The sequence below is a fragment of the Bison bison genome, unplaced genomic scaffold, assembly GCF_000754665.1.
Source record: "Bison bison bison isolate TAMUID 2011002044 unplaced genomic scaffold, Bison_UMD1.0 scf7180017864077, whole genome shotgun sequence".
Classification (NCBI taxonomy): Eukaryota; Metazoa; Chordata; class Mammalia; order Artiodactyla; family Bovidae; genus Bison; species Bison bison.
Window position 1 is genome coordinate 2370257 of NW_011494649.1, and position 14653 is coordinate 2384909.

The 14653-nt window shown below is 40.5% G+C and overlaps 1 protein-coding gene across 3 annotated transcripts in view; it reads left to right on the forward strand.

The window, feature by feature from the left end:
• The window catches only part of SLC38A1 (solute carrier family 38, member 1), a 77506-nt gene that overhangs the window by 30039 nt on the left and 32814 nt on the right, over positions 1-14653 (forward strand). For all 3 annotated transcript variants that reach the window (XR_825077.1, XM_010837534.1, XM_010837532.1), the window contains 2 exons: positions 1077-1152; positions 1441-1556. Coding sequence is in view for 2 of the 3 variants with exons in the window: in XM_010837534.1 (XP_010835836.1) it covers positions 1077-1152; positions 1441-1556 (192 nt within the window). In the remaining variant the exon portion in view is untranslated. The remainder of the gene's footprint in view (positions 1-1076; positions 1153-1440; positions 1557-14653) is intronic.

Genomic DNA, 14653 nt, shown 5'->3' on the forward strand with positions numbered 1-14653 from the left:
GGCCACCTCATGCGAGGAGTTGATTCATTGGAAAAGACCCTGATGCTGGGAGGGATTGGGGACAGGAGGAGAAGGGGATGACAGAGGATGAGATGGCTGGATGGCATCACCAACTTGATGGATATGCGTTTGAGTGAACTCCGGGAGTTGGTGATGGACAGGAGGCCTGGTGTGCTGCGATTCATGGGGTCGCAAAGAGTCGGACATGACTGAAAAACTGAACTGAACTGAGAGTGAGGGATGTAAAAAGGAATGAGGCAAAGTGTCTGCCCTTGGAGCACTTCTGGTTTATTAGGTAAAACAAGAATATGAGCAACTAATCCTGACAAAAATTAAAAGCAGCCATGAAATTAAAAGATGCTTGCTCCTTGGAAGAAAAGCTATGACAAATCTAGACAGCGTATTAAAAAGCAGAGACATCACTTTACTGACAAAGACCATAATGTCAAAGCTGTGGTTTTTCCAGTAGTCATATACGGATGTGAAAGTTGGACCATAAAGAAGGCTGAGCACTGAAGAATTGATGCTTTTGAATTGTGGTGTTGGAGAAGACTCTTGAGAGTCCCTTGGACTGCAAGGAGATCAAACCAGTCAATCCTAAAGGAAGTCAACCCAAATATTCATTGGAAGGACTGATGCTGAAGCTGAAGCTCCAATACTTTGGCCACCTTATGTGAAGAACTGACTTATTGGAAAAGACTCTGATGCTGGGAAAGATTGAGTGCAGGAGGAGAAGGGAACAACAGAGGATAAAATGGTTAGATGGCATCAACAACTCAATGGGTATGAGTTTGAGCAAACTCCAGGAGATAGTGAAGAACAGGGAAGCCTAGTGTGCTGCAGTCCATGGGGTCACAAAGAATGGACACAACTTAGTGACTGAACAACAAGAACAGTCGTGACTGAAAAAAAACGAAAATAAGTCAGTGAGAGCAGCTGGGTAGGACTATAAACTCTTAGCTAACTGATTGATAACTTTTCATGCATGATGTTTTGGTAAATAATAAATCATTCAGTCATGATGTTAAGCTCCAAGTCATTATAATGAGATTAAATCATTATGCCTCTCTTTACAGCAAGTTTATTTCTGATCGTGAAAGTAGAAGAAGTCTCACCAACAGCCACTTGGAAAAAAAGAAATGTGATGACTATGTAAGTGTCATTTTAATAAAGTTTGCTTATTTTTTAAATTACAATAATTGCAACAGATGTTTTTAATTCATCCAGCATGGTACCAAAAGCATAGCTGTTTACTCACCAAGACTTTCCTTGGAGCCTGTGTATTGTCTCCTGAAACCGCTTTGAAAAAATAAGTAGACCACGAAGAAAGAATTCATTGAGTTTCATTTCCCTGTTGGTTCCTGATAGTGCTTTAAAGGCTTTGGAGTGATGATCTTTATGGAGGACTGTTTTGTTTAGTGTGACTGTGTCTCTGTTCAGATTCCAGGAACAACCTCCTTGGGGATGTCTGTTTTTAACCTAAGCAACGCCATTATGGGCAGTGGGATTTTAGGACTCGCCTTCGCCCTGGCAAACACTGGAATCCTACTTTTTCTGTGAGTGTTGACACAGCCATACTTTCCATTTAAAAACTGTATTTTCTGTATGTTTCTGTTCATACCCAGAAGACATTGGAAATATTTTTAAATGGTTCTTACTTCTTTTTATGTTTTACTAGTGTGACTACTTTATAGTGCATACTTTTGTATTGTTTGTTTGAATGGTTTTTTTCCAAGGAGCACCTAATGTTTGTACAGCTAAAAAAATAGAAAATCATTTTATTAATCAAAAATACCAAAATAAGTACTTGTGAAAAGGATAAAAGATTTGAAAATAGCACTTGTATTTTTGGACTCTTGACTTGTCACTTTAAATCTCAGCTAAATGGTGAAAATATTAAGAGGTGTTTAATCCATCCAGTCACCACTTTGGTATTTGAATTGCTGTGGGATATAAACTATATCCAAAGGTAACTGCAAATTTGTTTGTAAGAAACGTTCAAGAAGCAAAGAAGTTTTCAGTGTTTTAAAGATGAGAAAATAGGGTGTACTTTCTCCCTGAGATTCAGTGAAAAGAAAATGGGCAGTTTTCTTTCACAATAAGTTCATCTCAAACTGTTGAAGAAGACTTTCTGCAAATGTACAGAGGGCTTAATTTCAGTTGGAATGAGATGGCAGATCATTGCAGTCATCGTTCATACGAGGAAAATTCCTACCCAGTCTGATTCCCCTCTCACACCTCAAAGGAGTATCAGTGGTGCTTTGCCTGATGAGGCTGGTACAAAATGCCCTTCTCCTGGGATCTTGCCTTTTTGCCCCTGACGACACTCCCACTCTTCACTGGGTTTGCCCAGTAGTCCTCATTGTTGTATCCATCATTTCTTTGGAAGCAGTTCTGGAAAGACTACTAACCCTGCAAATTGTGTTTATTTCTTTAGAAAGACTTAGAAAACTGACAGAAGTACATTGCTACCCATCCCACACTACTCAGGCATCAGAAATTTCCATCCAGGCTGTGCTGTAGGGATTAATATTCTTACTTTTGTGTGTAAACCCATTAGAGGTGTCCTTCCTAGAATCAGAGAAACTCTGTGTAGGACAGTGAATCTAATATGTTGCCTTCCTTTTGTCAGCCTCTTCTCTTTATTGCCCAGATCGAATCTTTCTGGGTGGTCTTTCTGTGTATGTATATCCTGAGCCAAGTGCTAGGTTTTAAAATGACAGAAGTTGAACAAAATATTTCTATGGTGATATTTTTTTTGTATATGTGAAACTCTGACCCTGTGAGGATGCCATGGATGGAGTTTGAGTAGCTGTTACTTGTGATTTTCAGTGCGTTGGCATGAAACACCTGACTGCTAGTCTCTCCTTCTAAATGGTTATGTAGTCCAGCAAGTAACTTAGCTACTGTGAGCTGGAATTCCCTGTGCTTTGAAGCAAGAAAATTGCACTAGAAAAAAAATCTCACAACCCTATTTACCTCCAGAACCCTATAGTTTTGTGACAATTTTCAGTTATTCCAAAGCTGGAAGTAAGTTTGGTTCAGATGTAAGTGTTTCACATTGATTTCTTTCTTTTTAGCTATTGTAATATACAAAGTGTCAATTCTTTAAGGAGGATAATGAGAAAACTCTTGTGGCTTATACTCTATGCCAGGAACTACTCAGAGTGTTTTAAGCTGAGTCCTGACGAGTCTATGAGGCAGGTACTACTGTCCGTTCCCAGTTTCAGAGATAATGCAACTGGTGCTTGGAGAGTAGACCTTTACTCTGGAATCTCTCTTTGCCACCATCCTGGTAATTCCCTCCTCCTTTCTTCTCTGCTAGATCCTTTGTTCCCTGCATTTTCATTTCTTGCTGTTTCTGGATTTACTTCCTTTTTGCTGCTGAGAAAGGGTAAATAAAAATAAAATTTCTGAGCCCTTCATATCTGAAAAATATTTTTATTCTGCCTTCATCGTTGATTGGTAGTTTGGCTAGATATAAACTCTCTATTGGCAGTCATTTTCCTTCATAACTTGGAAGGCATTGCTTCATTCCTTCCTAGTTTTTTTTCTGTTATGAAGTCAAAATGCTTCTGATTCCGGATCTTTTATATATAGCCAGGGTTTTTGTTTTTACTTTGTCTTTCCTGGAAACTTGCCAAATCTCTTTGTTCCCAATGTTCTGAAGTTTCACAATGATGTATCTTGCTATGTATCTCTTTTCATCCATTGTCTCAGGCAACTGGTACAGCTTTTCTTTTAGAAATTTATGCTCTTCAGTTCTGGAACATCTTCTTACATTGTTGTCTTGATGAATTTCTTCCTGCTCTTTCTCTTTTTCTCTCTTTCTAAAACTGTTACCAAGATTTTAGACCTTCTGGACTAGCCCTCTAACTTTTTATTCTTTTCTTTATTTAATTTGTATACTTTTTCACTGTACTTTCTGGGATATGCCATCAAGTTTTTCTCCAACTCTTTACTGAATGTTTTATTTTTTCTTATTTTTTATTTACAGGAGGTTTTAAACATTCTTTGAATGTTCCTTTTTTAATATTATTTTATTTCTGTTTTATGATTTCATTGTTTTCCCTGAGGATTCTAGTGATCATTTTTCTCAGTTATGGAAAATTTCAGACACCAAGTTCAGTTCAGTTTAGTCGCTCAGTCATGTCCGACTCTTTGTAACCCCATGAATCGCAGCACGCCAGGCCTCCCTGTCCATCACCAACTCCCGGAGTTCACTCAGACTCACATCCATCGAGTCAGTGATGCCATCCAGCCATCTCATCCTCTGTCGTCCCCTTCTCCTCCTGCCCCCAGTCCCTCCCAGCATCAGAGTCTTTTCCAATGAGTCAACTCTTCCAATGAGGTGGCCAAACTACTGGAGTTTCAGCTTTAGTATCATTCCTTCCAAAGAACACCCAGGGCTGATCTCCTTCAGAATGGACTGGTTGGATCTCCTTGCAGTCCAAGGAACTCTCAAGAGTCTGCTCCAACACCACAGTTCAAAAGCATCAATTCTTCGGTGCTCAGCCTTCTTCACAGTTCAACTCTCACATCCATACATGACCATAGGAAAAACCATAGCCTTGACTAGATGGACCTTTGTTGGCAAAGTAATGTCTCTGCTTTTCAATATGCTATCTAGGTTGGTCATAACTTTCCTTCCAAGGAGTAAGCGTCTTTTAATTTCATGGCTGCAGTCACCATCTGCAGTGATTTTGGAGCCCCCAAAAATAAAGTCTGACACTGTTTCCACTGTTACCCCATCTATTTCCCATGAAGTGATGGAACCGGATGCCATGATCTTCGTTTAGAGAATCTAAAAGCTTCCCTTCTTCCCTTTATCTCATGACCTTGCTTGTTTAGTCAGCCCCTTTCCCAGGTTGTCTTGAAGCAAATCCAAGACATCATTTCATTCAAAAATATTTCAGTGTATTTCACTAATATATAAGGGCTGTAAAACATAACCATAATATGTCATACCCCCAAAATTAACCATAGTTCCTTAATATCATCAAATATCGAAACTATATTTAAATTGCTCTGATTATCTCATTTTAAAAAAACAATTGGATTGTTCACATCAATACTCAAATAAGGTCCATACAGTATGAGTGTTTGGTATGTGGTTTAAGTCTCTGAGTCTGTAGGCCCCCCATTCTCTTGTATTCTCTTCTGTGCAATTTATTTGTTCAAGAAACTAGGCCATTTGTCCTACAGAGTTTCTATAATCTGAGTTCTGCTGATGATTGTACTCTTGTGATGCAAGTTGACTTTTCTGTTTTGGACGCTTTCATTTTAGAACCTTTCCTTAGATGTCAGGTTGTCCCTCTCTGTCTGCTGTATTCAAGAATTGCCAGGGGGTGGGGGGAGAACGAGGCTAATTGAAATCTGGTATACATGAGTGGGGCTTGTTGGAAATAGCTTAACTAAAGATGCTGTCAGTAGCCCTTTTCTTGGGGAACTAGCCATGTCAGTTTCTCCTTGGCTGTTCACATCACCCAGAGATCTTCCTGTAAGGCCTGGACGTTGCTGCCGTCTTTCTTGGGACCAAGTAGACGGAAATGGCTTGGGGGAATATCTCTGTGCATGTGCACCCAATCCTGGTTTTCATTGCAGTACCCCTCCCCGACAAGTTGTGCTGGGTCTCTCACTTGGAGACTTACAGTTTATACTCTTCAGAGAATATATTTATGTATCTTTTGCCTATATGGGAGAGGAACAGTCAGCTCAATTTACAGAGTAGATACCTGGTCTGAGGAATTTGGCTATTTCTTGAAGTTTGACAGATCCTCTTTATTGAAGCTCATCGTGTTCATTGTTGCCCACTTCCAGTAATGCCCCCAGGGCCTTTTGGGAATTCTCTGGTGTAAACTGGCTTGGCTTTCTCCACTGCAAATTTAACTTTCAGATCTGTCTGCTTTCCAGCTTCTGAAACTTTGTAATTGTCTCTTCTCTCCTATTCTTACTATCCTAGCAGTTTTGTGCCTTTAAAAAAAATCCCTTTACAGGTTTATTGAAGCAGGGGAAGCCTTAGTAAATTCCAGCGTTCCATCAACCATTCCTGAAACGTGGTTGATTTTTAGTTACACTGGTTCAGGGAGAAGTCTTGTCTTATGACTCTTCAGTTTCTTATTGAGGCGAAGACTTAGATAACGGTGACTTTTATAGTTGTAGGAAGATCTCCTCTGGATAAAACCATCATAGGTTGGTTGGTTCTTTGCAAGATCCATGAATAGCCAGCACCACACACCAAATCTTCAGGGTAAAGCCCTTGAAGGTAGTTGTATAGAGACCCAAACTTACAAGTTTTTCACAGAAGGCAGAACTCTCCTACCTCAGAACAAGGGTTCACTCTGTGTTGTAAAACCAGCTGCTCCCACAGCTGCTCAAAGCCAAGAAGCAGTTGGCAGGATGAAGATAATTCATGTGGTACAGGGCCCTGTTCCAGACTCTTATTGGCCAACACCGAGAAGGAGTCCAAGCCTGCCCAGGCTTCTTTAGAAAAGCAGCTGGGAAGGCTCCTCTGTGTCTCACTGAGGCTGGGTGCCAGACTCTTCACTGGGGTCATCTGGAAACTTGCTGGGGTGCTTGCTTTTTCTTGGATGAGACTGGGGCTTATTTGGGGGACCTGACTATAATGGCTATCATTCATGTTTAAAGCACATCTGATTCAGTGAATTCTGCCCTATTATAAGAATACTGTGAGGATTTGTGTTATCCGGAGCCTTTCTGAGGCCTTATATTGGCATCTTAAGAAACAGGAAATACGGTCATGGGGACTCTCAGCTTACAGTTGTTCTGAATGTATATGTTCTTTGTTAAAAAAAATAAATAAATAATGGGGCTGTTCCCTGAAGCAGCAATTTGGGGATGTGCTGAGGCACAGTGTCAAAGTGTTAGTTGCTCAGTCGTATCCAACTTTTTGCAACTCCGTGGACTGTAGCCTGTGTCTGTGGAATTCTCCTGGCAAGAATACTGGAGTCATGGCCATTCCCTTCTCCAGGGAATCTTCCCTACTCAGGGACTGAACCCAGAACTCCTACATTGCAGGCAGAATCTTTACCATCTGAGCCACCAGGGAAGCCCATCAAAGTAAGGGTGAGATGCTCCTATCTAATCGAGTTTTCCTAAGAGTGGGGTCCAAGGGAAAGGCAATGGATGCTGAAGAAATCTCTCTGCACTGTATCCTCCTCCTCTCTTGCTAATCTCTTTGCACAGCTTCCCCATAAATTCATTATAGCAAAACTAGGAATTAAAAGTAAATATTAGCATGGAAGAATGATGGCTTTTGTTTTGTTTGTTATTTCACATTCAGTTCAGTTCAGTCGCTCAGTTGTGTCCAACTCTTTGCGACCCCATGAATTGCAACACACCAGGCCTCCCTGCCCATCCCCAACTCCTCGAGTTTACTCAAACTCACATCCATCTAGTCGGTGATGCCATCCAGCCATCTCCTCCTCTGTCATTTCCTCCTGCCCCCAACCTCTCCCACCATCAGAGTCTTTTCCAATGAGTCAACTCTTCCAATGAGGTGGCCAAAGTACTGGAGTTTCAGCTTTAGCATCATTCCTTCCAAAGAAATCCAAGGGCTGATCTCCTTCAGAATGGACTGGTTGGATGTCCTTGCAGTCCAAGGGACTCTCAAGAGTCAGCTCCAACACCACAGTTCAAAAGCATCAATTCTTCAGTGCTCAGCTTTCTTCACAGTCCAACTCTCACATCCATACATGACCACAGGAAAAACCATAGCCTTGACTAGACGGATCTTTGTTGGCAAAGTAGTGTCTCTGCTTTTCAATGTGCTATCTAGGTTGGTCATAACTTTCCTTCCAAGGAGTAAGCACCTTTTAATTTCATGGCTGCAGTCACCCTCTGCAGTGATTTTGGAGCCCCCAAAAATGAAGTCTGACACTGTTCCACTGTTTGCCCATCTATTTCCCATGAAATGATGGGACCAGGTGCCATGATCTTTGTTTCTGAATGTTGATCTTTAAGCCAACTTTTTCACTCTCCTCCTTCACTTTCATCAAGAGGCTTTTTAGTTCCTCTTCACTTTCTGCCATAAGGCTGGTGTCATCTGCATATCTGAGGTTACTGAGATTTCTCCCAGCAGTCTTGATTCCAGCTTGTGCTTCTTCCAGCCCAGCGTTTCTCATTACCATTTCCCAAAACAGGAAAGTTGCATTTTCTGAAGATTTCTATTAAAGGCCTACATTTTATAGAAAATTAATCTCTGAAGAACATGTCATCTCACTGTGCCAGGTTAATGAGAAGTTAATTACACTATATAGAAGCTGATAAAGTAATAAATGCTTTATATTTTTCCTTAACTTCTTAGCATGTATTATTATTTTAATCATGTAACCTTTAAGTTTAAAACCATGAAAAAGAAGAATGTAATTCATGATATTCCTAGGAGCTCAAAGAGATATCACAGTTTATTGTAAACACTGAGTTTGTAAACTATCTGTTCAAAATGATCGTTGTGAAATAACATTATAATCTGTGTGGAGTAATAATTTAAATTTTATTTTGGTTGATTATTACTCCTGCCTATTTTTGGTGTTTTCCATTTTCTGTCTCACTTAGGTAGTGGTGATGAGAATAAAAAGGATAATGTCTAAAAGCACACTTTGAAAAGTGACATGCAATAAAACATGTATTAATTAGTAATGACCCCATCAGGCTCCTTTAAGAAACTAATGAGTGTGCGTATAGACGAGCAGGAAAGAGAGAGAGAGGGAGATGGAGAGATAACCAGGAGTGGCTGGTACATAGTAACACTATGTACTAAGCATTTGCTAAAGTATTAACTAGGTAGCTACTAAATAGTAGGTAACATTTGTTGAACGGTAACTATATATACCATATTATCTCATCTAATCCCCACAGCAACACTATGAAGTAAATATTACCCCCATTTTAATGATGAAGTAACTGATGTTTAATAACACCTTAGAAAGTAGGGGAGCCAGAGTTGCATTCAGAATCTCTTGACTCTAGAACCTGAGTGACCTAAAACACTGTACTGCCTTTTAGTGATGCCTTCAGAAGCCAAACTTACATTATTAATGTACTTCTTGAGACAAATCTTATTCTTATCAATGGGTACTTGCAAGTTAATCCCTTATCTCTTGAAAAATCAGTAATACAAAAAATCAGTAATACAAAATACCTTGTAAAATCAGTCAGTATTCTTGAACTACTTTACTGCTGTTCCACCAAGAACCATCACCCATCTTTTTTGTAATGGAAATAGTTCAGGAATACCAAGGATACCAAATTGTGTATCAGGGGTGGTCAAGTTCCTGGTCTCAGCAAGTATAATATATGCCTCATGTGTTCAGTCACCTAGTCATATCTGACTCTTTGTGACCCTGTGGACTGTAGGCTGCTAGGCTCCTCTGTCCATGGGATTTCCCAGGCAAGAATTCTGAAATGGGTTACCGTTTCCTCCTCCCGGGGATTTTCCCAGTCCTAAGCTGGGTCTCCTGTGGCTCTCTACTGGCAGGTGGATTCTTTACCACATGAGCCACCTGGGACACCCTATACAAGCCTCAAGTATATTGTAAAACCAGTAGGCTTTGTGAACTGCTTCATATTTGTCTTTATGTGTACTTGCCTTTGCCTCATGTACTATTTAAGATTGCTCACTGCCCTTGAACCTAATTCCTTCCAGGACTTTAACTAAATTTTTTGTAATTAAGAATTGAAAACCAAGAAATAGCAAAGTCAAATAACATCAAGTTCATTATTAGGGAATTGGTTAAATAACCATAATAGTTCCATGAAATGGAATATTCAGTTCAGTTCAGTTCAGTCACTCAGTCGTGTCCGACTCTTTGCGACCCCATGAATCGCAGCACGCCAGGCCTCCCTGTCCATCACCAACTCCTGGAGTTCATCCAGACTCACGTCCATTGAGTCAGTGATGCCATCCAGCCATCTCATCCTCTGTCGTCCCCTTCTCCTCCTGCCCCCAATCCCTCCCAGCATCAGAGTCTTTTCCAATGAATCAACTCTTCGCATGAGCTGGCCAAAGTACTGGAGTTTCAGCTTTAGCATCATTCCTTCCAAAGAAATCCCAGGGCTGATCTCCTTCAGAATGGACTGGTTGGATCTCCTTGCAGTCCAAGGGACTCTCAAGAGTCTTCTCCAACACCACAGTTCAAAAGCATCAATTCTTCGGCACTCAGCCTTCTTCACAGTCCAACTCTCACATCTATACATGACCACAGGAAAAACCATAGCCTTGACTAGACGAACCTTTGTTGGCAAAGTAATGTCTCTGCTTTTGAATATGCTCTCTAGGTTGGACATAACTTTCCTTCCAAGGAGTAAGTGTCTTTTAATTTCATGGCTGCAGTCACTATCTGCAGTGATTTTGGAGCCCCCAAAAATAAAGTCTGATACTGTTTCCACTGTTTGCCCATCTATTTCCCATTAGACTACTATTTATAAGAGTGAAATAGACTTATATGTCCTGCTATGGAGAAATTTTCCAGGGATGTTATTATGTAGAAGCAAACTGAATATTGGGTGGAAGTGAGCATGGGGATAGATTGAGTATATGTACGTATATTACATAGGCTTTGTGGGGAAGGTTCACAAGAAAACTGTTGACAGTGGCTACTTTGGGAGTGTGACACAGGGCCTAGGGGTGGAATGGGAGTGGAAAATTTACACTCCTTAACGTATCTTTTTTACCGTATACTTTAGGGGAAGAAATTAGTTAAGAAATTGTTTTTTAAAGAACTTAAAACTACTGCAATGAGACTTTTTCTCTTACCTTCAGAAAACTTGAGAAAAAAAAAATTCAGTGTGATTATTTAGACCACAAGAGCTAGAATGAGCCATCAGTACAGTGCCACCTGCTCCAATCTGCATTTTCCCTTCATCTCCCTGCAGACTGCCTCTGCATCAGCCACAGAGGCCACCGGGACTGTGCGTATCATCTTGGCCTTTCCACTACCCAGTGGGGGCCACCCCACTCCCGTACCATCCCTGTGCTTCTGAATCCTGACATTCCTCTAAGACCCAGGCCAGATGCCATCTCCAAAAAGGTTTCTCTGATCCTCCAAGATAGAGGGAAGGATCTCCCTTTCTTCTTTTTTTGGTGTAGCCTTTATAGCAAATAGCACTTCCATTATTTAGGGCTTCTCAGGTAACGCAGTGGTAAAGAGTCTGCCTGCCAGTGTCAGAGACACAAGAAATATGGGTTCAATCCCTGGATTGAGAAGATCCCCTGGAGTAGAAAATGGAAGCTCACTCCAGTATTGCCTAGAAAATGGACAGAGGAGCCTGGTGGGCTACCATCCATGGGCTCTCCCAAGAGTTGGACATGACTTAGCAACTCAGCACAGCACACATACTTCCATTATTTAGGCATATATATTCTGTTTCCTGTTGAACACTGATCCCTACAAGGGCAGGATTAATGTCTAATTCTTCCTTATTCTCCCCCTCACCACAAAATCCAAAACAGTGCTTGCCTATAGCTGATCTCAATAAAGTTTTCCTGAAATGAATGAATGACTATGTGAGAATTAGCTTAGTCTTACAAAGGCTTTAGGGCAAACAATGTCCCTTATAATTTTGCAAACTTATCAGAAGGAAAAAAGTCAACTATGAGATTTAGTTCACCCTCCAATTTTAAGTAGGCTGTGGAGATGTAATGAAAATTGGAGAAGGTTAGCAAGGGACTCACCACCCTTTGGTTACTTTCCTGGGAATGCCTCTTTCATTTGAAAAATCAAAATAGAGACTGTTAAGAATTACTATGAGGTTAGCACTGCATTGCTAAAAGGGCATTTATTGCTAAATTGCTGTTTGCAGAAAGGACAGTAATTTTCATTGTTAGTTTACAGCAATTACCTTCACTTTGTGGTGGATTGTTTGTTCCAATTGTAGGTAAAGTCCCTCTCTTAATATTTACCTTTGTAAATGGTTATCACTATCCTACCACCAAAAAGATGCAATACAGTATTGCCTATAATCACAGTGTTTGCAAACAAATTAGTAAATAGCCATTCGGTAAAGATAAATCTAAAAAATGAGGAATGCTATAAGCCAAGATCAGACTACCAGATGCCTTCTCTAGTGTTTTACAATTCAGCCTGCATAAGGGGTAGGCAGAAACGGAATTAGAACAACAGACTCATCAACACATTGCCCTAAATCCTGTTCATATATTACGGTTATTTGATCATTACTGTCGTGTCACAAATATGGGCTTCTTGTTCTATCAGGAGATTTGCTGTCTTAAACAACTGCCTCAGCATAGCTCTCTGGAGTCTCTCAATCTTTTTCTGCAAATTTTACCAAATTGGAGTGAGGTTGCAGTGTACCTTTGCAAATATTCTGCATGGTCTCGAACTTTCATTGCTTTATTACTTTAGATACATTCCTAAAAGTTTGAATCATACCCACCAAAGATGATAATTTTCCTCTTAGCCATAACAAAGATGGTCTGTGTGATATTTATCAAGTCATTCCTGGTAAATGTTGAGTTGTCTTCTCTAGGGGCTCTGAAGCAGGCAGTTCTTGGCCTCCTAAGGAAAGACCAAATTGGATGTTGTGATATCAAAACAGGCACAATAAAGAGGAAGTCAATAGGAAATGCTGCTCTTCTGATGATCCTAGGAGGTCCCTGGGTAGAGGCTCACTCATCTTCCATCTTGTCAGTCACTTACTTGTTTTCAAAATTCTTTGAGTTATGGTCTCCGTTCCTTAGAAATGATTTGAAGAGAAAATTGTTATCCTTCAGCTGGCAGCAAATATCATTGGCCTCAGAGTCTCTTGTTTGGGAATAATGATACTGGAAGGGGAGCAGTGGTACATTCAGGCTTGCCAGCATTTGGAATACATGTAGAAAGGACAGCAGCAGTGCCCTTGAACTCTATTGAAATTCACTGGATGAGGAAGCTTTTCAGAAATGGGGAAATAGGAAAGGGGTTAGTGTTGTGCTAAAAATGAGTGCCTATTTTGTAAACAGAAGGAGTTGGCAAGTGTAAGAGATCGGTCCCACCCACTGTTTTCAAAAATTGAGCAGTTATGCTTCGTTGATGAATCATCTGAGATGTGTCTGATAAGGGCTTCCAAGAAGTCGATGCTCTTGGCCCCAGAGGTATAGGAGTGGTGTGCGTGTGAGTGTGCACGTGTGCATAAACACGCAGTACATACACTGAGTCTTCACTCAGGTCTTCCTATGCTGAGTTGCATCCAGGGCCCTGGTGCTACCCAAGGGCAGCAGTGTGGCCCCATTTTGGAGCCCTGTGTTTTTCTTAGTCTGCATGAAGCAGCTTAACTAAACTGTCTGAAACTAAACTAAACTAAACTAAACTGTTTAACAGTACTATTCGTGGCCATGATGCATAGAATGCCTTTAACGTTTACTCTTCTGGGTTACAGTAAGACAGATGTGTCACACAGTAGGTCCACGCAGTCCAGAAATTTGGATTTTCCAGAGTAGCTTGAACTCACAGAGTAGCAGGCAGTTTAGTAGATTGGAAAACTGCCCTGGCGTGGGCCAGTTAGTCTGGCTTTGTTCTATGGCCCCAGGCTTCACCTTTGGTCAGGCACACTGTATCAGTGATCTACATCTGTATCAGGGTCAGCAAACTATAGTCCACAGACAAAAGCCACCTGCAGCCTCTATTTGTATGGCTTGCTAGACGAGAATGGCTTAAATTTTTTTTTTAAGGGTTAAAAAATGAAGATACCTATAAAGTATGCATTGTTTCATGGAGTCTTTATAACAATTCTATTTAGCATCCCATTTTACAAATAAAGAAGCTAAGAGTTACAGAGGCTAAGTAACTTGCCCAGGATGACACCAGTTGGGAGTGGGAGAGGGGACGGGAGGGCAACGATGATGTATTCCTCTTAACTCACCTTAAGTGTATGGGTTGTTACCTTGGAAACAGAAAAAAGTGTGAATTCAGCCTGTATTCCACTATTCCTACTGGAATGGAAGTCCACACAGCCCATCAAGTATAGCAGATTCCTTTACCTAATGGTTATATGGAATTCTTTTGTCACTCAGGGGTCACATCTTTAGAGTGTAATAAAGGAGGCATCATTTTGAAAGGTAAGGATATAGTTTTGAGGAGAAGGGAAGCCACAAGGAAGTGATCCTTGTGGAATGGAAGGAAGCCATTTCTCAAGTTAAAAATGGAGCGCTCACAAAACCCACAACCTTCTATCAATAACTATAGTCAAAAAACAGGAAGTGGTGGCACATGGCTTTCTTGCTGATACAACTTCCTCATTTAAACTCAGACCTCCTCCTAACTTTCTTAGCTTCTCAAAAGCATCAACTAAACTGATAAACTCTATTTCTATCTACGTAAAAACTTCTCTCTCTTTAGGATTATATTAGATATTGTTTGATTTGATCACCAGTGAAATACATTCCTTGCCTTAGACAAAACAAATGACCTAATCAACAGTGACCAGTACTTTGTTTTGTCTAAGGCAAGGAGTGTGTATCACTGGTGATCAAATCAAACAATATCTAATATAATCCTAAAGAGAAAGAAGTTTTTAAAAGAGATACACAGATAGAAATAGAGTTTATCAGTTTAGTTGATGCTTTTGAGAAGCTAAGAAAGTTAGGAGGAGGTCTGAGTTTAAATGAGGAAGTTGTATCCACAAGAAAGAAAGC